The 22,798-nt window shown below is 36.3% G+C and overlaps 2 protein-coding genes across 2 annotated transcripts in view; both read left to right on the forward strand.

Annotated features, from left to right (window-relative positions):
* The window catches only part of pxmp4 (peroxisomal membrane protein 4), a 7,951-nt gene extending 555 nt beyond the window's left edge, over nucleotides 1-7,396 (forward strand). The window contains exons 3-4 of the mRNA XM_067374627.1: nucleotides 1,399-1,597; nucleotides 3,324-7,396. Of these exons, the coding sequence (XP_067230728.1) occupies nucleotides 1,399-1,597; nucleotides 3,324-3,584 (460 nt within the window). The 3' untranslated portion in view covers nucleotides 3,585-7,396. The remainder of the gene's footprint in view (nucleotides 1-1,398; nucleotides 1,598-3,323) is intronic.
* Nucleotides 7,397-11,701: 4,305 nt separating this feature from the next.
* On the forward strand, nucleotides 11,702-21,983 carry tgm5l (transglutaminase 5, like). The gene is made up of 15 exons (XM_067374097.1): nucleotides 11,702-11,725; nucleotides 12,151-12,330; nucleotides 12,741-12,986; nucleotides 15,327-15,445; nucleotides 15,532-15,660; nucleotides 15,739-15,916; nucleotides 16,174-16,309; nucleotides 17,438-17,541; nucleotides 17,690-17,932; nucleotides 18,026-18,055; nucleotides 18,460-18,492; nucleotides 18,593-18,799; nucleotides 20,409-20,572; nucleotides 20,869-21,005; nucleotides 21,689-21,983. The coding sequence occupies exons 1-15, from the start codon at nucleotides 11,719-11,721 to the stop codon at nucleotides 21,837-21,839; spliced, it is 2,064 nt and encodes a 687-aa protein (XP_067230198.1). The 5' UTR covers nucleotides 11,702-11,718; the 3' UTR covers nucleotides 21,840-21,983.
* The last annotated feature ends 815 nt before the right edge of the window (nucleotides 21,984-22,798 follow it).

The following is a 22,798-nucleotide window of genomic DNA, read 5'->3' on the forward strand; positions in this document are numbered from 1 at the left end:
ATAAATGCTTTTCTCTAGTTCACGTTGGCCACAATTATTGGCACCCAATTATTGCAACATCCTTTTCCCAAGGTAACAGCTCTTTAGTCGTCTTCTATAATGCCTGATGAGTTTGGAGAACACCTGACAAGAGATCAGAGACCATTCCTTCATGCAGAATCTCTACAGATCCTTCAGATTCCCAGCTCCATGCTGGTGCTGCTTCTCTTCAGTTCACTCTACTCATTTTCTTTAAGGTTCAGGTCAGGGGACTGGGACGGCCATGGCATAAGCATCATTTTGTGCTCAGTGACATATTTTTGTGTTGATTTTGATGTTTGTTTTGGATCATTGTCCTGATGGAAGATCCAGCCACAGCCCATTATAAGATTTCTAGCAGAAGCGGCCAGGTTTTGTTTTTTTATCTGTTGGTATTTGATAGAATCCATGATTCCATGTATCTGAACAAGATGTCCAGGACCTCCAGCTAAACAAATAGGCCCACAAAATTAAAGATCCAGCAGTATATTTAACCGTGGGCATGGGGTACTTTTTGTCCCTGTGTGCACCAAACCCATCTGGTGGGTTTGCTGCCAGAAAGCTTTTTTTTTTTTTTTTTTTTTTTTTTTGTTTAATCTGACCATAGAATCCGGTCTCGTTTGAAGTTCCAGTCATGTCTGACAACTGAATATGCTGGAGATTGTTTCTGGATGGGCGAGGAGGATTTTTCTTGAAACCCTCCAAAACAAATTTTGGTTATGTAGGTGCTGTTTGTTTTTGTTTTTTTAGGCTATCTGACCCCAAGACTCAACTAATTTTTTCAATTCTCCAGCTGTGATCCTTGGAGAGTCTTTGGCCACTCAAACTCTCCTCCTCACTGTGCATTAGGATGATTTAGACACATGTCCTCTTCTAGGCAGATTTGTAACATCTTTAGTTGATTGGAACTTCTTAATTATTGCCCTGAAGGTGTAAATGGGAAATTTCAATGTGTTAGCTTTTTTCTTATAGCCATTTTCTATTTTGTGAAGCTCAACAATCTTTTGCTGCACATCAGAACTATATTCTTTGATTTTTCTCATTGTGATGAATGATTAGGGGAATTTGGCCTTTGTGTTTACTGTTTATACTCCTGTGAAACAGGAAGTCATGGCTGGACAAGTTCGTGTTCATGATCACCCTGGTGTGCTAAAAAATGTAAATATGAATGGAAATATACTTCAGAGATATTTTACCTATAAGAATTTCTAGGGGTGCCAATAATTGTGGCCAACATGTATTGGAGAAAAACATTTTATTTCATGATGTGAGTTCCCCCACTTTCAATTGTTTTACTTTGTGGAGGGCACATACATTATGATTTGAAACATACAATTAATATAATACATTTGCATTTGCTTTATTTTTGCACATCAACAGCCTGAAAGAGAAGTTTAGAGCGATCGCACAGGCCACGTACACTCACTCCAGGAATCTAGCCTGCTTTGTGTTCACATATAAAGGCCTGCAGGCACTCCAGCAGCACTTACAGGGGAAACAACTGCAGTCTCACTCCTTTCTCGCCGCGTGTCTTGGAGGCTGGCTGGTGTTTGGAGAAAATAACAACATTAACAGCCAGGTTAGTGAAGCTGAGTACATTATCTGATTCATCTTTTAATACCTTACAACCTAATTTCAGTGAAATTTTGAAAAGGTGTTTGAACTGTTCTTCTTTAACACTGGCAAAACCCTAAAGAAGGCCCATATTTTATTCAGGCCAAAGTTAGCAAAAATATGCAATTAGGTGCAGATGCTCATAGTTATATGGCCAAAAAGTAAAATGAAATTCTGATATCTTGTAACGTAAATCAGTACATGTCAAAAGTTTGGAAACATTATGATTTTTTTTTTTTTTTTATGTTTTTGAAAGTCGCTTCTGCTCTCCAAGGCTGTATTTATTTAATCAAAAATACAGTTAACAGTAATAAATATTGTGAAATATTATTAGAAATTAAAATAACTGTTTTCTTTATGAATATATTGTAAAATGTAATTTATTCCTGTGATCAAAACTGAATTTTCAGCATCATTACTCCAGTCTTCAGTGTCACATGATCCTTCAGAAATCATTCTAATATGCTGAATTGCTGCTCAAGAAACATTTCTGATTATCATCAATGTTTAAAACAGTTTTTGCTGCTTAACATTCTTTTGTGGAAACGATACAATTGAGAAATTTGTGGTAATGTTTAAAAAGAGAGAAATTAATACTTTTATTCATCAAGGATGCATTAAATTGATCAAAAATGACAGTGATATAATTAAAAGTGACAGTCAGTTATAATGTTACAAAAAAAAATCTATTTAATAAATGCTTTTAAAATGTAAAAAAATGCAAATAAATGCTGTTTTTTTATTTATTCATCAAAGAATCCTGAAAAAAGTATCACAGTTTCCACAAAAATATGAAGTCGCACAGCTGTTTTAAACATTGATGATAATCAGAAATGTTTCTTGAGCAGCAAATCAGCATATTAAAATGATTTCTAAAGGATCATGTGACACTGAAGACTGGAGTAATGATGCAGAAAATTCAGCTTTGATCACAGGAATAAATTACATTTTACAATATATTCACAAAGAAAACAGTTCTTTTAATTTGTAGTAATATTTTGCAATATTACTGTTTTTACTGTATTTTTAATAAATTAATGCAGCTTTGGTGAGCAGAAGAGACTTCTTCCAAAAACAAAAACTTTTCACAGGTACTGAATAAATCAGTTGTCACACAAGTCTTACTAAGATGATATTGAAATGCTTAGTTTTATGTTCAGAGCTCTGTAGTTTTAAACATATAATGCAATACAATGATGATTAAGAGATGAACAAATAAACCTTCCTCTAAAGCCTGATGGATCATATTTTAACATGAATTTTCTAAAAATGATGAATGGATAATCAAGTAAACCTAAGTTGCTTTAGTCCAGAAAGTGTTCATCTTGAAATATTAATAACATTATCAAAGTTATTCTTATGTTTACTTTATAAAAATCAGTAAAGATATCACCTCAAAAAGACATGTGAATCACAAGCTCAAGGTGGACGTTTTCACAATTACACTAAAAGGCCTTTTACTTGCTAAAAAAATCTAAACGATCAATCAAACGACAGAAGGCATGTAGTAGAATGTGTGCAACAGGTTTTTCAGTGATGTTATGATACAATAGGATTAAAATAAATTGCTTTAATGTTTTCTGTCTAATGCGAAGACATTCATAAATTTTTGGGTGTGATTTTAGTAGCTGAATAATTTTGAGGGGCACTGAATATAATATCTCTTATTTGATGTCTGTTATTTTTGTCAGATAAACATGTACCTGCTGTCCAGGATTCTCTTTGCCTTGTCTCGACTAGCAGTGGAAAAGGGCTTCATCCCGCAGCCCAAGAAAGACCCGTTCCCTTTGTTTGCCACGCTGGTATGGGGCATCGTGCTCTGGTTGTTTGAGTATCACCCTCATACGCTTCAGCCCTCCCTCCAGTCCTCTATGAACTACCTCTACCATGACAGCAACACATGGCATGATATTTCAGACTTTCTCATCTATAACAAACCCAAAACCAACTGAGGTTCCTGCAGGGACAGATCTGGACTCCTGCATTTAACCATAGAATCTAGCCAAAATAACAAACCACTTTAGAGTTTTGGTTTCTTTTTATTTTTCGTTTGATTGAAGGGTTTAATTACTATACCATTATTTGTGGCACATATAGAAATCTAACCTTGACTGATCTCAAAACAGTTCTCTAACCTTACATGGTTAGAGGTTGTACTAAATGACTTTTTTGCACATCATCAAACTGTAACAGATTATATTTGCTCCACTTTTACTATCAGCTGTACTTGCACTTCATGATAACTTTGATAAACCAACATGTAAGCACAGAAACAGAACATGTTTATGAATTTCTCCAAAAAAAAAAAAAAAAAAAGTTCAGGCCACATTTCACATTCCTAAAGCAATTGATAACCCACCTGGGTCAACAGACGCTGATCGTGTATCTATGATAGCCATCTATGACATTGTCAAAAGCATCAAATATTGGCAATATTAAGAGGATTTAGCATTTCCAATTAATGTAGGCCTGTTACATTCTTCTAGTCTATTATTATTACTATTAGGTTAGGCTACTTTTATTATTAAATTAATATTATAATAAATTTGCCCCGCAATAATTTCATAGCACATCATAGTACGCATAGGCCTAACTGACGTTCTGTGATGATAATAAAAGATTAGGATAATAGCTCATCTTGAAAATGTTTCAAACATTTTTTTTTTAGGTCTATTATACAATGAATTATATAAGTATTAACAGTCTAGAATATTTCCTAACTCTGACTGCAGTCATCAATGAAAATTAAGAGCTAGGCTACATCAAGCACCGACTTTAAAAAAAAAACAAAAAAACAAACAAGCTGTTTAAGAGGAAATACTATTCTCATTTTTTTCTACTGATTATGCCGGAGACTCTATTCGTTCCGGTGAAATCATAAACAAAATGCACATAACATGTCCCTGCTCTTGATAAGCAATCACTTACAGAACATCTTTGGTTTTAATAAGAAAAATATAAATAACACGAGGGCAGATTAGAATCCATAACCTCTGCCACGCTGAATAAAAGTTCTACCCCTCATCCATCAGGATAATCTAGTATTGCAGGCAGATCAAAGTATTTATTGACTAATGTAAATACTTTTGAAATTAACAATATATTGTATTATAGTAGATGTATGGACGAAACTCATATTAAACATGAGGTCTACACTCAAAAAAAAAAAAAATGGTGCTATATAGCACTAAAAGTGGTTCTTTGGCTCGTAATCTTAGGGGTAACCCCTTTAAGTGCTGTATAGCACCAAATCTTGGTGCTTCAGTGGTTCTTCAGCGGTTCTTCACCAGTTCTTTGGGATGACTGAGGTGCTATATAGCAACGCTACTGTATGCAGAACCTGTTAAGCCCCGGTATGGTTTTTCAGCGGTTCTTCAGTGGTTCTTTGGGGTGATAAAGGTGCTATATAGCACTACTGCCATTCAAAGAACCTGGTAAGCCCCTTTAAAGGTTCTTTATGAGCCAAAGAACCACTGTTGGTGCTGTTTAGCACCATTTTTGTTGAAGAAATAAAATGCGATTATGGCACCTCTTATGGGTTCTACATAGCACCATTTGACAAAGGTGCTGTAGAGGACCTTTAAAGATATGGTGCTACATAGCACCAAAAGTGATTCCCCTATGATTACGAGCCAAGAACCACTTTTAGTGCTGTATAGTAGTGTATGTCATTAAATATTGTGCATTTTGTTATTATAATGATACAATTACAATACATCCCCAGCCCCCTCCGACACACACATTCCTGTCCCACCCACTTTTTGAAACAAAGTTACGCCACTGATTTCTCTGGTAACATTTTGCAATAAAGTTTCATCGGTTAACATCATCTCTAAAGCATTTATTAATCTCAAAGTTAACCATTTCATTTATTTTTTAAGCTAAAAAGTTGCATCAGTTACCATTAGTTAATGAACTAACGTGAACATTTTTATTAACTAAAATTAACAAAGATTATTAAATGCTGTAAGAATATATTTCTCATTGTTAGTTCATGTTAGTTATTGAATTAACTAATATTAACAAATGAGACATAAAAACATAAAATCCTTTCAAACAAATCCTATATTTGCATCATGGTTATGAGAATTGTGAATCATGAAACCTGTCAACTTTAATTTTTTTTTTTTTTTTTTTTTTTTTTATGTTAAACGGCACTTTTTGGTGTCATAAAACATAAAACTTAACATAACAATCACAGTCCTTAAAACAAAATAATGACAATATATTCATACATTTTTTTTTTATTATAAATAATTAGTCATGTGGGTCCATAGTTTCTTCCTGATTCTCACCACAGTGAGAGAGTGATTTATATATTATTTTTATTCTGCTGATTGCAAAACTTTTAATAATTGAAATGCAAGAGCCAGTATAAGCAACAATTTAGTAAGTTGAAAGAGTAATTTTTTGCCTTTATGTTCATGAGTAATTTTTTTCCCATGTGTTCTCTTGGTGCAGATTTGATGGAAGAATGTATCTATTAATTGATTAAATACAGTACCAGAATATATGCGAGTCATTAATAATGTTTGAAATATGTAGATATTATCCATAGTTTGCCATAAGTATTAAAACTGTATGAAATTAACCCTACTGCATCTTTATTTTCAACAATCGCTGGGATCAAATCATATTTACGCACCATGCTGAATAGAACGTTCCAGAATCAAACAAAGTTCTTGTTATCAAATGAAGATCCACCACTATCTATGACTGTCATGCCATGCAAACTTTTTTTATTATTATTTATTAAATTATTCTGGTTTCAGTTCTCTTAGGAAATCATATTACCCAACAAACACTTTAGAAATTTTTTTTTTTAACAGGAATCCATTTTAGAGTTTTTTTTTTTTTTTTAAAGCAAACTTTAAAAACCTTTATATAGGTTTTTAAATTGCCCTTTCATAATGTTTTAACTTGTTATTCACCAAGAAAATATAGCCAAGGAAGCTGGAATGGTGTTAAAACACCAACCAACTAACCAACCAATTCCATTATCTTATCCACATATTATCCTCCCTCAGGTAACTGGGCTGTGAAATGTAGTTATGTGTCAAATAAAAAGGGTACATCGAAAATATTAAGAAATTAGATGCTCTGTTTCACTGAATAATTCATTGTTCCCTTAATAATTTTAAGCCAGGCTGGAAAGAAGCATCAAGTCTTGGGAGTTGTTTTCTTTCAAAAGCATCACACACTTTAGGTGTGATTTTAGTTGGACAGCCACATTTGTAAAGAGTAACAGTGCTGCTGTACACTATAGGATAAATGCCAATGTGTTTAGCAAGGCCATTTTGACCCACTTGAGCATCAAAAGCCTTGTCTTTGTGAAGAATGAGTAATTTCAGAAACCTGCGTTATGAGACAGCAATACTGAAGGTGTATGTTTATATAGGGACGGGCCTCAATCTCACAACAGTGTCTGATTTATAACCTGGATTATTTCCATTTACAGCCTATAAACTGCCTGAACCTTTTGTAAATTCTTTAGAAAGTCTAGTCCTTTTGTTAAATCAGCACAGCTGGAATGCTATTGCAATGGGAACAGATCGTTTTGTAAATAAAATGATAAAACGGTTAATTCCTATCCTTTGATTCTGATTGGTCAATAGCTGTGTTCTATTCATGATAAAACACAGCTATGATCGCTTCACCCAACGGTTCTGTGTATCACTACACAACACCCTTAGCAACAACTCATAGCAATGTAAACTGTATGTTCTCAATTAATATTGTTCATTGAAGCTTAATGTATTATGTAGAAGAGTGTGAGAAAGAGATTGAGCAAGTTTAATACCTGCTTTCAGATTTAGCATTTTCCTTCAGGTCAATCCTATGTTCATAATAAAAAATCTGTTTAAATGTCCAATGTATTATCTTGTCCTTTTAACAGTTAAGGGGTTTTCCCGTGACTGACAGCGTTAGTCAAAGCATTTGTCAGTTGCGTCTTGTTCAGTGTTCACAACAATTCAGTCTTTTCAATGTAAAAGTCCTTGCTACTGACTGACACACTCATAAAGACAGTCTATGAATAAGTCACAGCTGAAGGGGTTGCAGGCACTCCGCTTTGCATCCTGCCTAACAACGCTTTTCAGCCGTGACTTATTCACGATACAGCATAGCCTCTCATACCTTATTGCTTTCTTGAATCACTGAAATGATGATAATATTTTAAAATATTTTTTTTTTTTTGTCATTTTGTTGTTGTTTTAAATAGGTCTATATAGTTTTTATTAATTTTTATTTCAGTTTTAGTTTTTATTTTATTTTAGTACATCAACGTTTATTTTATTTAAAGCAACAAAAATGTTTTGGGCTAATAATAGCGTTTATTTGACTGTCAACTATACTATCTGCGTTTTATATTATCTTTTTTGAGGGGAAATATATTATATTGTGTATTAGTTATGGGGGTGGGTAAAAAAATATAAAAGGAATGTAAGAGGAATTTTGTCGTTTATCAGCACATCTGCATAATATACGCTTCAGTTCTTGCAATAAAAGATATTAAAACAAAAACATGTTTTTTACGGTTTTAGTTTTAACTATAATAACCATGCATTCAGAACACATTATAATTATAAATGGATACATTTATAATTAATTCTTGACATCTACATACTGTACAACTTCAAAGTTTCATGAACTTTTTCTCAAGTTTTTTTTTTTTATAATTCACAGTCTGTTTGTTCATGACTTGTGAAATTCTCTTCACCACAATTAATGTTTAAAATGTGCAGATGTCGTGTTATGAATTTCATAATCCTCTTACTGAATGAGAGCGTCATAGTCAGAGTTCTTTAGAAAATGGGCAGAGTATATAGGAGTGACTTGGGTGTCAGCGACATGAAACCAAGACCAGCCCTGACAACACCACACCTTCTGCATGACTGATCTGTTATATGTCATTATAGATTCTAGATTCACCAGATTAACAGTGAGGGTGTGCAATCTCGAGCCCTTTTCATGACTGTAGATCACAATGTCAGGCTTTGTAAATGCAGACCAGTCTTTGTAGACTGCAGATTCACTGTGCACTTATACAACAATGAAAATATATAAAAAAATCTATACCACTTCAGGACTCATTATTAGTCATCAATATGAGAGTGAATTGCACAAAACCTGTTAAGAACATCAAATGTTTCACCCCATAATCAAAAGAGAGGTTGCATTGTGTTAATTGTATTCATTTTTCTTAAATTAAGCTTTCAATCTACACTCCATACACTATGGTGACAAAGCAAAAACAGATTTGTGACAAATTTGCAAATTTATTAAAAAAGGAAAAATTGAAAGAAGTACAATACATAAGTATTCGTACCCTTAACTCAGCGCTTAGCTGAAGCACCTTTACGGTCTTGCACATCTGCATTTGGTGATTTTTTGCCATGATCCTCTCAAGCTCTGTCAGGTTGGATGGGGACTGTCAGTGAACAGACATTTTCAGGTATCTCCAGAGATGTTGGATTGGGTCCAAACGTGCAGGCTCTGGCTGGATCACTCAAGGACATTCACAGAATTATCCGTAAGCCACTCTTGCATTGTCTTAGCTGTGTGCTTCAGGTCATTGTCCTGTTGGATGGTGAACCTTCTGCCCTGTCTGAGGTTCTGAATGCTCCGTACTAGGTTTTCATTAATGTCATCTCTAAATTTTGCTGGATTGAGCTTTCCTTCTACTCTGACGAGTCCCCCAGTCCCTGCCACTATCCCAGCCTGGCTTCCTCCAGAAATGATGGTTGACCATCCATCAGACCAGAGAATATTTTTTCTCGCAGTCTGAGAGAGTCCTTTAGGTGAATTTTTGCACTGAGGAGAGGCTTGAGCCCAGATCGGTGGAGTGTTGCAGTGATGTTTGTCCTTCTGTAAGTTTCTTCCATCTCCAGATATGATCATTGAGCTCAACCAGAGTCATCAGCTTCTTAGTCACTACTCTAACCAAGGCCCTTCTCCATGGATTGCTCGGTTTGGCCAGGAGGCCAGATCTAGGAATAGTCCCGGTTGTTCCAAACTTCTTCGATTAAGGATTATGGAGGCTACATGCCTCTGAGAACCTTCAATACAGAAGATTTTTCCCCAGACCTGTCTCTGAGCTCTACAGGCAGTTCTTTTGACCTCATGGCTTGTTTTTTGCTCTGATATGCATTTTCAGCTGTCAGACCTTTAAGGGGAGACACTAAAGGTCAAAAACACAGTTTTTTCAGGCACCTAGATTTTTTTGAGATTTTGCACTTTTTGGCTTTTCATAAAGTGTTTTTTCAGACTGGTGGAAAGAAAACATCCAAAATACACTTTCAAGTGTATATTTTATAGCACTTTATCTATTTGCATCTATAGATTTCAGTTACTGTAAATATCTTTAAAGGCTGTTTTCTCAAAATGAGTTGTTTCTCCTGCTCTGAGTCAGAAATCTCCATTTCAGCAGAACTTACATACACCAAACTTTACAGTTTTATTCCTATCTATATTCTGAAGGTTTTTTACAGAGCTATTTTTGTTGATATATAATTTGCCTGATTTTATTTTTATTCCTAAATAAATGGTGAAAATATTTTTATTTTTTCTGGCAGTTGATGGTATTTTCTGATTTATGGAGTGATAAAAAGAGATATCCAAAATTCCCTCTTTAAAAATCTTTGAATTTAATATGTCCAAAAAATTAAATGAGAACTGTGAACCTGACGTCATCCAATTCCAAATTCAGATTATTGTTCTAGAAAATTTAATTAGATAACGCCTCATTTGCATATTTAAACATTACATTTTAGAAAACTTGTAATACAATTTTTTTTTGCAATTTTTAATGTAATCAATCACCTGGGGTAGTATGGTGATATCTATTAGCTAATTTTTTTTACCCTATTGTCTCGCCTTACTTGAGAGTTGTGTGCCTTTCCAAATCATACCCATTCAATTGAATTTGCACAGGTCAGCTCCACTCAAAGTGTAGAGCCCCGAAGATGTCCTGCAGTGTCTGGCACCAAGACATTAGCTGCAGATCCTTTAGGTTGCAAAGTGGGGCTGCCATAGATCAAACTTGTTCATCCACCACATCCTACAGATGCTCAATTGAATTGAGATCTGGGGAGTTTGGAGGTGGTGGTCATGTTTAATAGTGATGTCACTCCTAATTTTGACTAATTATCTAATTTGTAATCTGTTTAACTGATGGTATAACAATTCACTGATCTATTTCAGGGAACAATTATTAACATGGACAGAATGCATCATGTTAACATAATTTTTTATTTTAATTTATCTTAACAATAGGTTACCTTATATGCACAACATCTGCACTTTTTCCATATAGCCTACCTCCATTAGGCTACTGTTCTGCACTCAGGGTTGTTTCAACCCATGTTTGGGTTAAATATTGGCCTAGACAAACCCAACCGTTGGTTTAAAAATTTAAATTAAAATTTTAAACCCAACGGTTGGGTTCAAACATAGGTTGAAACAGGGCGGCATCTTGCCGGGCACCCGCGCAAGAAAAACAAAAACAAATGTGCGATCGGGTTTTTACCGCTTATTTCCATGTAACGTCTCCGTGTGCACGTATCATGTAAACTTGTGGGTCATAGCTGGTCGGGAGGAACTGTGAGCCCGGAGAAGAACTCTCACTCAGAAGTTTTTTTTTTTAGTTTTCTTTTTTACTCTCACTCAGAAGTAGGCTATACGAGAAGGGGTGAGGTGACGTCTGTAGGCCAGGGAGAGCAGGAGAAGCTCTAAATCAACACTAAATGATGTTAAGACAAAAGGTCTGAGCCACCGGAGGCCGATTTTGGTAAATAATTAAAAGGAAGAGGGGAATCATGCAAAAGATAAAGATTTGATTAAATATATGTAGCTATTACTCATTCTTTGAATGCACATACTGTATCCATCAGCAGAAACACACAGTGCTCACGTATGTGCAATTGCGTAATTGTTTGAGGTGTTGGTTTTGATTGTATCATTCTGCATTTTGACTTCACATGAATGTGGTCTGACAGCTCAGGGAGGGGCGGAAGAATGTCATATAAAAAGCACAATAAACGTAGAATCTGAATCTAACTACAAACGACAACAACACCGCTGTATATCATGGACGGTAAGCTTCAATTTGTATATTGGTTTAATTTATACTGTTCACTGAGTTTTCTTAAACCTTTTTACAAAATGTATTTGAGTTATTTTACTATTTTTAAAGATGTTACTGCTTTAATCTTTTCTATTGCATGTCTTTTCAATCATAATATTTGCTTATAAATTATTAATTGCTTTTAATTTTAAACCCTTAAATATTTGTATGGTATAATTTCAGATAATTCTGAAATTTGTTTAATTGAAAAAATATGAATATATTAAAATATGTAATTAATTTTATTTTTTAATATTTAATATCAATTCTTTTATTGATTTTATGTTTAGTAACTTGCCATTTTAATTTTTTTTTTATTTAATTTAATATTTTTTTATATATCAAAAATGTTTAGCTGTCTCACAAATAATTTCACATTTGCTCATTTTATACAGAGTTTACGCTTCGAAATGTTAACCTGCAACAGGTCCAAAACCAGATCCGCCACAGGACCGACGGTCTGAGCTCCAGCACTCTGGTGCTGCGTCGAGGACAGTCGTTCACAATTCTCATGAACTATGATGGACGGCCATTCGATCCACTGAAGGAAAAACTGGTCTTCCGAATTGTTCTAGGTATGTTTGTGTGTGTGTGTACGTGTGTGAAATAAATGTGCAACATTCTCTCTCATTCTCTCTCCATTATGATTCATCAATAAATAAACATTTTCGAAATGCAGTTATTCAAATTGCTTAGAATCAGCATAAATCTGCACATTGTGAAAGGAACTTAATTCGTTCATTTATAAATATTCATGCTAGATAACATGCTAGAAATTATATAGATTCTAAACTAAAGCATTTGCCTATTTAAATCCACTACATACACTATTAAATCCACTAAATACACTATTGCTTAACAGCTCAGAGCTCATAGTGAGTCAATCTTGATAAAAACAAATTTCTTTATGGGGAAAATGAATAGTATTTTACTTCCAGAACCCTTTTTTGTGTTAAATTCTTAAACCACTTCTCTCTCCCCACAGCAGGGCCACTGTTTGTAGAGGTGCCTGTCTCCATGTCTGGACAGCCTTCTCCATCTCAATGGAGTGCCATTCTGGAAAGGAGTGCACCAGCTCCGAATGCATCCCGTACGATGTCGGTTTCACTGTTCAGCCCTGCGTCTTCCTCTGTAGGAGTCTATACCCTCCACTTGAGAGTAGAGACCCGCTTGAGTGTGAAAACCCATTTGCTTGGCCAGTTCACGCTCCTCTGCAATCCCTGGTGCCAAGGTGAGCTGGGGGAAGAACTGTAAATGAACAATAGTGGGTACATTTACAATTATTTACATTTTCTGAAGACAATATGAGTTGTGTATGTCCGTGCAAAACTAGCCTTGAATGAGAGCTGCCAGTATAAACAGTAATGTTGTGAAATAATAATACAATTTAAAATAATTGTTCTCTGTGACTATTGTAAAATATATTTTTTTCCTGTGAACAAAGCTGAAATTTAAACATCATTACTCCAGTCTTTAGTGTCACATGATCCTTCAGAAATCATTCTAATATGCTGATTTGCTGCTCAAGTGTTATGAACTGCTCTGACACGGAGGTTGAAGATCCAAACGCAGCTTTATTGAGGGTAATCCAGAATTATAATCCATACAACAGGCAAAGGGTCCAACACAAGGGCAAACAATCCAAACATAAAACAAGGTCCAAGAAACACAGGCAAATAGGGTCATCAGAATCAAAAACCAAGACACAGGAAACCAGGATATCACCCAGAAATCTAGTGTAACAAATACAAGACAAATGTAAAATGTAAAACATAAATCACACATAATGAGAACAGGCAATGGATATTGGGAAATGGAGATCATGATGAGATAGCATAGGAGACAGAAGGAGTGCCCTCTGGTGCTGATCATGGGCACTCATGTGACATAGCCCCCCTTAAGGAGTGGATTCCAGACAGAGGGCCAGGTCCATGGAGCGGTCGCAGGACTGGAGATTGAGGCGGATTGGGGAACTAGGGTGGAGCAGGCAGAGCAGGTGGCCAGGGTGAAGCTGACGGGACTGAAGACCATCTCAGCGGAACTGAAGACCACCAATGTGGGGCAGATGACCACCACAGCAGAGTACACAGGACTGAAGATCCCCACAGCAGAGCAGAAGACCACCACAGCATAGTAGATAGGGCTGGCTACCACCACGGTGGAGTTGACAGGGCTGAAGACCACCAAGGCATAGCTTAGGAACACCTTTGTGGAGCAGGCGGAGATGAAGACCACCAGGGCGGAGATGAAGACCACCAGGGCAGATAAGGCGGAACTCGATCAAAGAGCAGAGAGAGGTTAGGGTTGGCCTCCATGACTGTGTCAAAACAGGTATAGAGTTACGTAATGGCCCCGAGGCCATAGCAGAGCTGGCAGGAGAGATGTCTGTGACATGGCAAGCAAAGTCTTTAATAGACAGGCAGGGAGTTCAAGGGCGACCTCCATAGTCATAACGGGACAGGCAGGGAGTTCAAGGGTGACCTCCATGGTCATAACGGGACAGGCAGGGAGTTCAAGGGTGACCTCCATGGTCATAACGGGACAGGCAGGGAGTTCAAGGGTGACCTCCATGGTCATAACGGGACAGGCAGGGAGTTCAAGTGCGACCTCTGTGTTCATATAAGGGCAGACATGCAGTTAGGAGATGACCTCTGTGGTCGCGTCAGGGCAAGCAGAAAGTGAATGGACAACCTCCATGGTCGTGTCAAGGCAGACAGGAAATTCAGGGATGACTTCCTTGGTCATATCTTGGCAGACAAAGTTCATGAGCAGATGCCGCTACCTCAGGCAAAACTAGATCAGGTGTCTCCGCTTGGAAGAAGCGTATGCAGTCCAGACACATAAAACGGCCATTTCTGTAACTGGGAGTGTAATTGGCGGTGGGAGAGCCACTGAGACCCCCAGACTTGATACCACTGGACTCGGATGCACTGGACTCGAGGATGATTCAGCGGTGGGTCCACCAACTGGAAGCCAGTCTCAAACACCTAGGAACTGCCTTAGTAGCTTCAGGCGCAACGTCCATGACAGCTGAAGGCAGCCATGTCGTGAAGAGGCTCTGGACTTGGGACCACCACACTTGGAAGTGCTGTGATCCGTTGTGGGCCATAATGAGTCCAGGCAATAGGTTATAGAATTGAAGTTCATGATGAGATAGCCCAGGAGTCAGGAGCAGCTGGCGGATGTGACATCAAGAAACATTTCTGATTATATTCAACAGTTGTGCTGCTTCATATTTTATAGAAATTCTTACTTTTTTCAAAATTCTTTGATGAATCGAAAGAACAGCATTTATTTGAAATAGAAATCTTTTGCAAAATTATGTGTTTAATGTCACTTCCGATCAATTTAATGCATCCATGCTGATTAAATCTTTTGAATGGTAGTGTAGTAATATGTTGAATCGGGGTGTCATTTTTATTGAACTTTTATAGAACTTTTTGAACATACATATGTACAAAACTACACCCTAAGCTGTGGTAAAATCACTGTAATGCACAGCCCCTTTTGGCTTATTGTTTACATGTATTGTGATTATACAAAGATCACCAACTTTTGTGTTATTCTGCAGCTGATTCAGTGTTCCTGCCGTCAGAGGATCTGAGGGATGAATGCATCAGGAATGATATTGGCTTGCTGTTTAAAGGCAGCCCCGGTAGCATCGTCTCCAGACCCTGGTCGTTTGATCAGGTGAGTTGTTTGACTATTGATTCTGATGGCACAGCACTGGAAAACTGCTTCTCATTAACTCCTGTCACACTTAAATGTATTTTCAGTATGAAAAAGGGATACTGGACATCTGTATGAAATTGCTGCAGATGAGTCCTCAATATCAAAGCGACATGAGAAAAGATCTGCTCAACCGCAACAATCCGGTGTACATCGGCCGTGTGATATCAGCTATGGTGAGGATCTCCTCTCATTCTCTGCTTTCTGCTCCATCTCTCAATGTACTAATGTAGTCTCTCTGTCTTTCTGAACAGGTGAACTGTCAGGATGATAAAGGGGTGTTAATGGGGAACTGGTCAGGAAACTACAACGACGGTGTAAACCCTTCAAATTGGTCCGGCAGCGCAGATATTCTCAGGACGTGGTCAGAAACACAATTCAGACCTGTGAAATACGGACAGTGCTGGGTGTTCGCTGCTGTCATGTGTACAGGTGTGACCAATATGAGTTATTATACTTCCGTTCAAAAGTTTAATACAGTGAAAATGGATGGTGATTTATACAGCCAAGTTCCAAAAGAGCCAATGGCCATTTTCCTTTGTTTCACGGATCGTGTTTAGTAAAATAATCAGTGCATGGGGGTGTGTAATTGTTGTTTTTGGGTGAAGTATTTCTTTAATGGGTCATTGGTAATTTAAAATTAGTGCTGTTTATGATCAATATCAAATGCAATTGTGTTTGTATAACAGTTATGAGAGCCCTCGGCATTCCAACTCGAGTGGTCACCAACTTTAACTCTGCTCACGACACAAATGGGAATATGGTGATTGAGGAATTTTACTCAGAGATGGGGAAAAAGCTGTCCATCGGCCGGGATAGCATCTGGTGAGTTACATCCTAAAAGCTAAAAAGTCTTCTTATTATAGTCATGTTACTAAAACATACACTATCGTTCAGAAGTTTGGGTCCGGAAAGATTTTAAAAGTTTTTTAAAAGAAGACTCTTCTACTCACCAAAGCTGCATTTATTTGATCAAAAATGCAATGAAATATTATTACAATTTTAAATAACTGTTTTCTATTTGATCAGATTTTAAGATTAAAGTAGTTTAGATTAAAGCCGAATTTTTAGCATCATTACTCCAGTCTTCAGTGTCACATGATCCTTCAGAAATCATTCTAATATGCTGATTTGATGCTTCATATTTTTGTGGAAACCATAATACATTTTAGTTCAAAATGACAGCATTTATTTGAAATAGAAATCTTTTGTAACATTATAAATGTATTTACTGTCACTTTTGATCAATTTAATGCATTATTACAGAAGAGGATTAGGGCCAAGCAATAATAAAAAAATAAAACCATCTCGAGATTAAAGTTGTTAAATTTAGAGAAAAAACTTGTTAAATTTTGAGAAAAAGTCGAGATAAAATGTTGAGAATAAACTCGTTAAATTACGAGAAAAAATTAGTTAAATTTTGAGAAAAAAGTCGAGATAAAATGTTGAGAATAAACTCATTAAATTACGAGAAAAAAATCGTTAGGTTATGAGAACAAATTCGTTAAATTATGAGAAAAAAAGTCATTAAATTTTGAGAAAAAAAGGCAAGATAAAATGTTGAGAATAAAGTCAGTAAATTACGAGAAAAAAGTCAGTAAATTATGGGAACAAATTCGTAATTTAATGAATTTGTTCTCGTAATTTAATGACTTTGTTCTCATAATTTAATGAGTTTATTCTTATTCTTAGTTTATTATTACTATTGCTTGGTCCTAATCCTCCTCCATACATTATTGCTGAATAAAAGTAAAAAAAAAAAAAAAAAAAATCTTAATGATCCCAAACTTTTGAACGGTAATGTACTTGTGTGAAGTCTTTTATTATGTTTCTTTTAGAAGTTTTAAACGGCTCCTTATTAGGATACAGTACCTTTACAAATAATCCTGAATTGATTGCGATTGCTTTTTTAATCTGACAAAATGTGAGTTAGAATTGTTTGTCCTTTTTCAGGAATTTCCATGTGTGGGTGGAGAGTTGGATGAAGAGGCCTGATCTGGGTCAAGGTTATGACGGCTGGCAGGTTCTTGACCCCACGCCTCAAGAGCAGAGCGCGGGTCAGTCACTAATGCAAAGAGAAAACTTGTGTGCTTTTTATCCTTGCTGATGAGACCAATTACTTCAAAGCATGCTGTTGTTTTCAGTAGGGATATGATGCTGTTCATGCTAAAACATAAAATGAACCTGGCCATAATTCTGTCACAGGAATATACCGCTGTGGCCCTGCTGCTGTTAAAGCCATTTATGAGCAGAAGGTGAACGCGCCATACGATGTACCGTTCGTTTACGCAGAAGTGAATGCGGATGTGCATAGTATAATCATGAGAGATGGGAAGATTTTAGCTACTGACGTGGACAAAAAGAGAGTTGGAGCTCTGATCTGCACCAAACGTCCCGGATCCATGCTTATGCAGGACATCACGTCAGAATACAAAACTGAGATGATGGGTAAGAGAAAGACTGAGAAAGACAGAAAAATATTTACTGTTAAACAGGTTTACATATATATATATCTTTATATACATTTCTTTTACATTTTAGATAGATCGAGTCGTATGTTCAGCGCTGATGGTAAGTTATTTTATCTTTCCATTTTTTAAGATGAAGTGTGTAATTGAAATATAAAAAAGAATGGTTGTTGTGTTGTAAAACATTTCCTGATGAGAGAAATATTTTGGGATACAAAAAAATGACACACATAACAGAATTTTTTTTTTAATCCTTTTTTTGCCAAATAATTTTGTCTGATAAATACCTTAACCAAGTTTTGTTCTTTCCTCATATTTAAAAAATATAAAATATTTTCCTCATATTGTTATGTTTTATTCAAACTTGTTGGGTCATTATCTATGTATACAATTTTGATAATATTTTTATTATGTTATTTTTATTTTTTTGATGATTTATTATATTTTTATATATATTGAAGATTTTTTTTGTTATTCATCTACATTTTCAAAAATACTCTCTTCCAGTTCGAGGTGGTGAAGGTGCTAATGGAAGAGTCGGTACGTTTTAGCATTTGTTTTTTTCTTCCCACATAAATGTTTGAGTAATATAACTGAATGCCGTCATCTAACATTTTATTTTGCATGTCTTTTCATGCAGCACCTCAGGGCATTGCAGTTTCTCTCCAGCTTCTAAAGGCTCCTGTAGTCGGAGAAAACATCATTTTCAACGTCACAATCACTAACAGAGAGGCAATTCCGAAACTGCTGAGAAAACATGTGAATGCTCAGAACAAAGAGTACAACCGCAATCCCACCGGAACCTTCTGGGAGGCTCATGATGATCTGGAGATTGGCCCGAGAAAAAGTAAGAATTCTGCAACCTATACTGAACAGCACAAGGTGCTTAAAATGAGTTTAAAATGTACTTAGTACCAGTTGTTTTCCACAGTTACTCTGCTAAAATATAACAAAAATATGGCAAAAATATAACATCACGATTGAGGTAGTTGCAATATTTTACTCATTATTTCATCTCACTGCCAAAATATTTACACAAAATTAAATTTAAAATTGAAAAACCCAACCGTGCTTATTTTTAAGCTGTTAACTGGACAGCACTCACATGCTTTCACATGCTCATGATGGCGTCATGTGACTAAATGTAACATACTACTGTCTGGCACATTTTTCATGGAATGCATACTACATACTAGTTTTTTTTAAAGAGGACCTATTATGCTTTTTTATATTTTCATCATTCTTTAGTGTGTAATGTTGCTGTTTGAGCATGAAAAAGCTCTGCAAAGTTAAAAAGCACAAAGTCCCTTCAGCAGGAGTTATTCTCTATATCAGTGCGCACTGATTCTGAACTCCCTGAAACGCCTCCATTGTAGACTTGAGTTTTCGTCCAGAAATGAACATGTCACAATATTCCTCATTTAAATAATTCCCACCCAATGCATATGCAAAATAAAGGGGCGGGGCCTGGTTGAGTTAGTAGCATGGTTAGTAGTGTGTTGAAATTGGTGGTTATGGTAAGGGGCAGGACATTTCCCAAACATGCTCTAAGCACTTGACCAATCACAATACACTGGTCCAGCTGACAAATCAGAGCACAGTGTGCTTTTCAGAAGGAGGGGCTTCATTTGCCTGGCAAGGCCAGACTGTATATCTTCTACAAGATATATGAGTCTGGTCAGTCCGCCCTCCGTCGCGATTCGAGTCAACTCCAAACCGTACCGTGCAATCGGATTCGTTTATTTCAGTGACGCAAACAGCATCACTCTAGTGCGGTGAAAGTCCCTTCAATATCAACAAAGATTGCGCATGGGAGACCTGATTGTTTGTTCTATTCAGCCGTGAATTCAGTTTTAAATGACCAAAAACACATTAATTATTTACTTTTCGCTGTTGACTCTCTTGTCGCTTTGCTAACATCATATCAGCCCTTCTCTGATTGGTTTTCTCCACTTCCTGTTTGCTCGGATTTGCTCCACCCTAGAAATCGAATTGATTCAATGGCCGACCAGATTCATCTGCTGGTACAGTGGTGAGGCTGGATTTTCCAGGCAAGGGCTTCATAGAGGAACTAAACAGAGCGTTACTGACAAACTGAGAAGAGACAAGTTGCAACAATGTCAAATATGGGAAAAATAATGTTTTTTTTTTTACATTCAAGCATGAAAACCTGTAGTAGAGCCCCAAAACAAACTAAAGACTTTGTAAAAGGGTATAATATGACCTTTTTAAATATAGTAGACAGTATACACTGTGCAGTAAGCTAAGATTCCTTTCTGAACACAGCTAGTATATACATAACACATTTCTTCCACTTGCAAGTCTTTCAGTCTAATAACCTCCATCTCGATATTATTGGACTACATGATTTTGAATACTACATGACTACATGTTGAAATGACTCATTAGGAATCGCACAGTCAACTCCATGATTCCTGTTTATTGTACTCCACCAGCTGTGACTGTAAAACATGAGATCATCTTCAAGGAGTACATGCAGAAGGAGTTTATGGAGGATTACCTGGTTAACCTGGCTGTGGTTATAGAGGATATGAAGTCTCAAGAGAGACTGCTGGCTTCAGAAGAGTTTAACATCTGCAGCCCTGCCCTCAATATACAGGTACTGGTGGCCCATCATAGACTTACCAATATATATATATATATATATATGGACAAAACCAATGGTCCCATCCTACAATGGGTTGCAAATGTTGACTTTAAGAAACAACACGTTTGTTTTGAGACTAAATTAAACTATTTTCAGATTGTTTTTTATTATATACTTAATAAACACATGCATCACTCCAAGATCATAGGATATTAAAAAGATAGATATTATAAAGTGTTTGGGCATAACTGAATTCAAGTAATACAAGAAATGAAGCAATTTAATAAGAACCCTGTTTTTTCTTCCAGATTCAAAACGAGAACTCTGTCATCATTAACATGCAGCAAGTTGCCACGGTGACCTTTACCAACCCATTCAACGTTGCAGTGAGTGGTGAACTGACCATAGCGGGTTCAGGACTCTTGGAGGAGAAGGTTCAGATGAGGTACATGAAGTGTTTAATTTCAGTTTTTAGTGCTATGAAGTCACAAATTTTTCCCAAACACACCCCACATCTGCCATTGGTCAGATCCCATATTCATCTATTTTGATTTAACAGTAGTAACAGTCACTGTATAGGAACTTTGGTATTTTAGCACACACTATGATTCCCAAGGTAAATGTAGTTCACATACCTAGGAAGGGAGTTTGTGCAAGAGGTGACGCTGAAGGGCGTCAAACAGTCGAGTACATTCAGTTTATTTCTGTAAACTGGGAGGAGTTGTTCCTGACATTTTTGACATCTTTATGTTTGTTATCTTTGACATCAGTTTCACTGCATCTGAGTCTATTAAAAGTGTCAGTACATACTTGTCAGTCAGCATTTCTGAAGCACTAAAATCATATGGTGTTATCATATGCATATCACAGAATCTATAAAAAATGTGTGTGTTAAACTTGCAGATTTGCCCCATTATATACAATTTACCCTGATATTTAAATCAGAGTTTAAAATAATTAGCAACAGAATTAAAGTTAATCTATTTTGATGAACTTGATTTAATCTAGATTTAAGTTGAGTCTTTATTGGTGTAACAAATACTTTTTTGTGTAAATGACTAACCCTAAAGATGAGCAGTAGTAATAGTGATTTGCCTGTGTTTAAATGTCTCGTGCTTTGTATCGCAGGGTTACGATCCAACCTCGAGAAACCATGAGGAGCCCCGTCCGTTTCATTCCCATGATGACGGGAGCCAAGATGCTTCACGCTAGTTTAGTGTTGATGAATCTGTCCACCGTCCTCCGTGGATTCAAGACCATCAATGTTCAAGAAGCTTAGAGTGAAACACCTTTTAGAGATGATTGTGTACCATCAACATGACATACTTTGCTAGTGGCTGAAACACCTTTAGAAAGTATTGCTATTTATTATGTAAACATTTATTTAATATCACTGTAAATTGTGTCACTCTGAATTATGTGTGCCAAGTTTATATTGACAAAAGTCTGAAAATAAAGTATTATTCATGTCCATGCATTATGTTTGTTTGCAATCTGTCCACATGCAATTGCCACCAGAGGGCAGAATAGTTAAACCTTTCACACCGAAGGTATTTTAGAAAAAGGCTGACAATGTATCACTGAAGAATATGAGCATAAAATAAAAAAGACCACAGACTACACAAGTCCTTCTTTAAATGTCACGTCAAAGCTATCCTGGAATTTTTTTACTACTTTTCAAATGTCTTTTATGCATATAATTTATTTCTCCACCATTGTCCTAGACTGTTAAAATATGAAACAGAACTAAAAAATCTAAGCCTTAAATACTTTCAAATCCTTATGAGAGCAAATTATGATAAATGTTAATGTGATGCTAACAGCCTACTGCTTATTATTGGCACCATGAAAACATGAATTTTTCCCATGCACCCTGTAGCATGATTGTTGTCTTCTCTCTGTGTCTGTGTTTCTCTGGGGTTTGGTGTTGTGTTCTCCTCTGACAGCAGATGCAGCATTTATTGATCCATCTAATGGAGGAGTAACAGGAAACTGCCCAGTGCTGCTGCTCTATTGTGTTTCTGTCACTGTGAGGTTTCAAACACTCCTCATGCAGAAAGCAGCAGTCGCTAATAGAGAATAACAGTAACAAACTCACAGTTCATCACAATAATGATCTGGTACAAAACGTGTGGAGATTACAGCGTAAGCTGTTATGTATCAAATATGATGGGAGCATAAGAAATGCATGAGTGTCTTATGAATATTTCCTAACAGACAGAGACATATTGAAGGAAA

Source organism: Chanodichthys erythropterus, chromosome 21 (assembly GCF_024489055.1).
Source record: "Chanodichthys erythropterus isolate Z2021 chromosome 21, ASM2448905v1, whole genome shotgun sequence".
NCBI classification, from domain to species: domain Eukaryota; kingdom Metazoa; phylum Chordata; class Actinopteri; order Cypriniformes; family Xenocyprididae; genus Chanodichthys; species Chanodichthys erythropterus.

Bases quoted from the DNA above. Each gene is read 5' to 3' on its own strand.
- tgm5l (XM_067374097.1), top strand. The intron at 18,056-18,459 runs GTAAGTTATTTT...ACTCTCTTCCAG, and splicing joins TCGTATGTTCAGCGCTGATG to TTCGAGGTGGTGAAGGTGCT. The intron at 18,493-18,592 runs GTACGTTTTAGC...CTTTTCATGCAG, and splicing joins AGGTGCTAATGGAAGAGTCG to CACCTCAGGGCATTGCAGTT.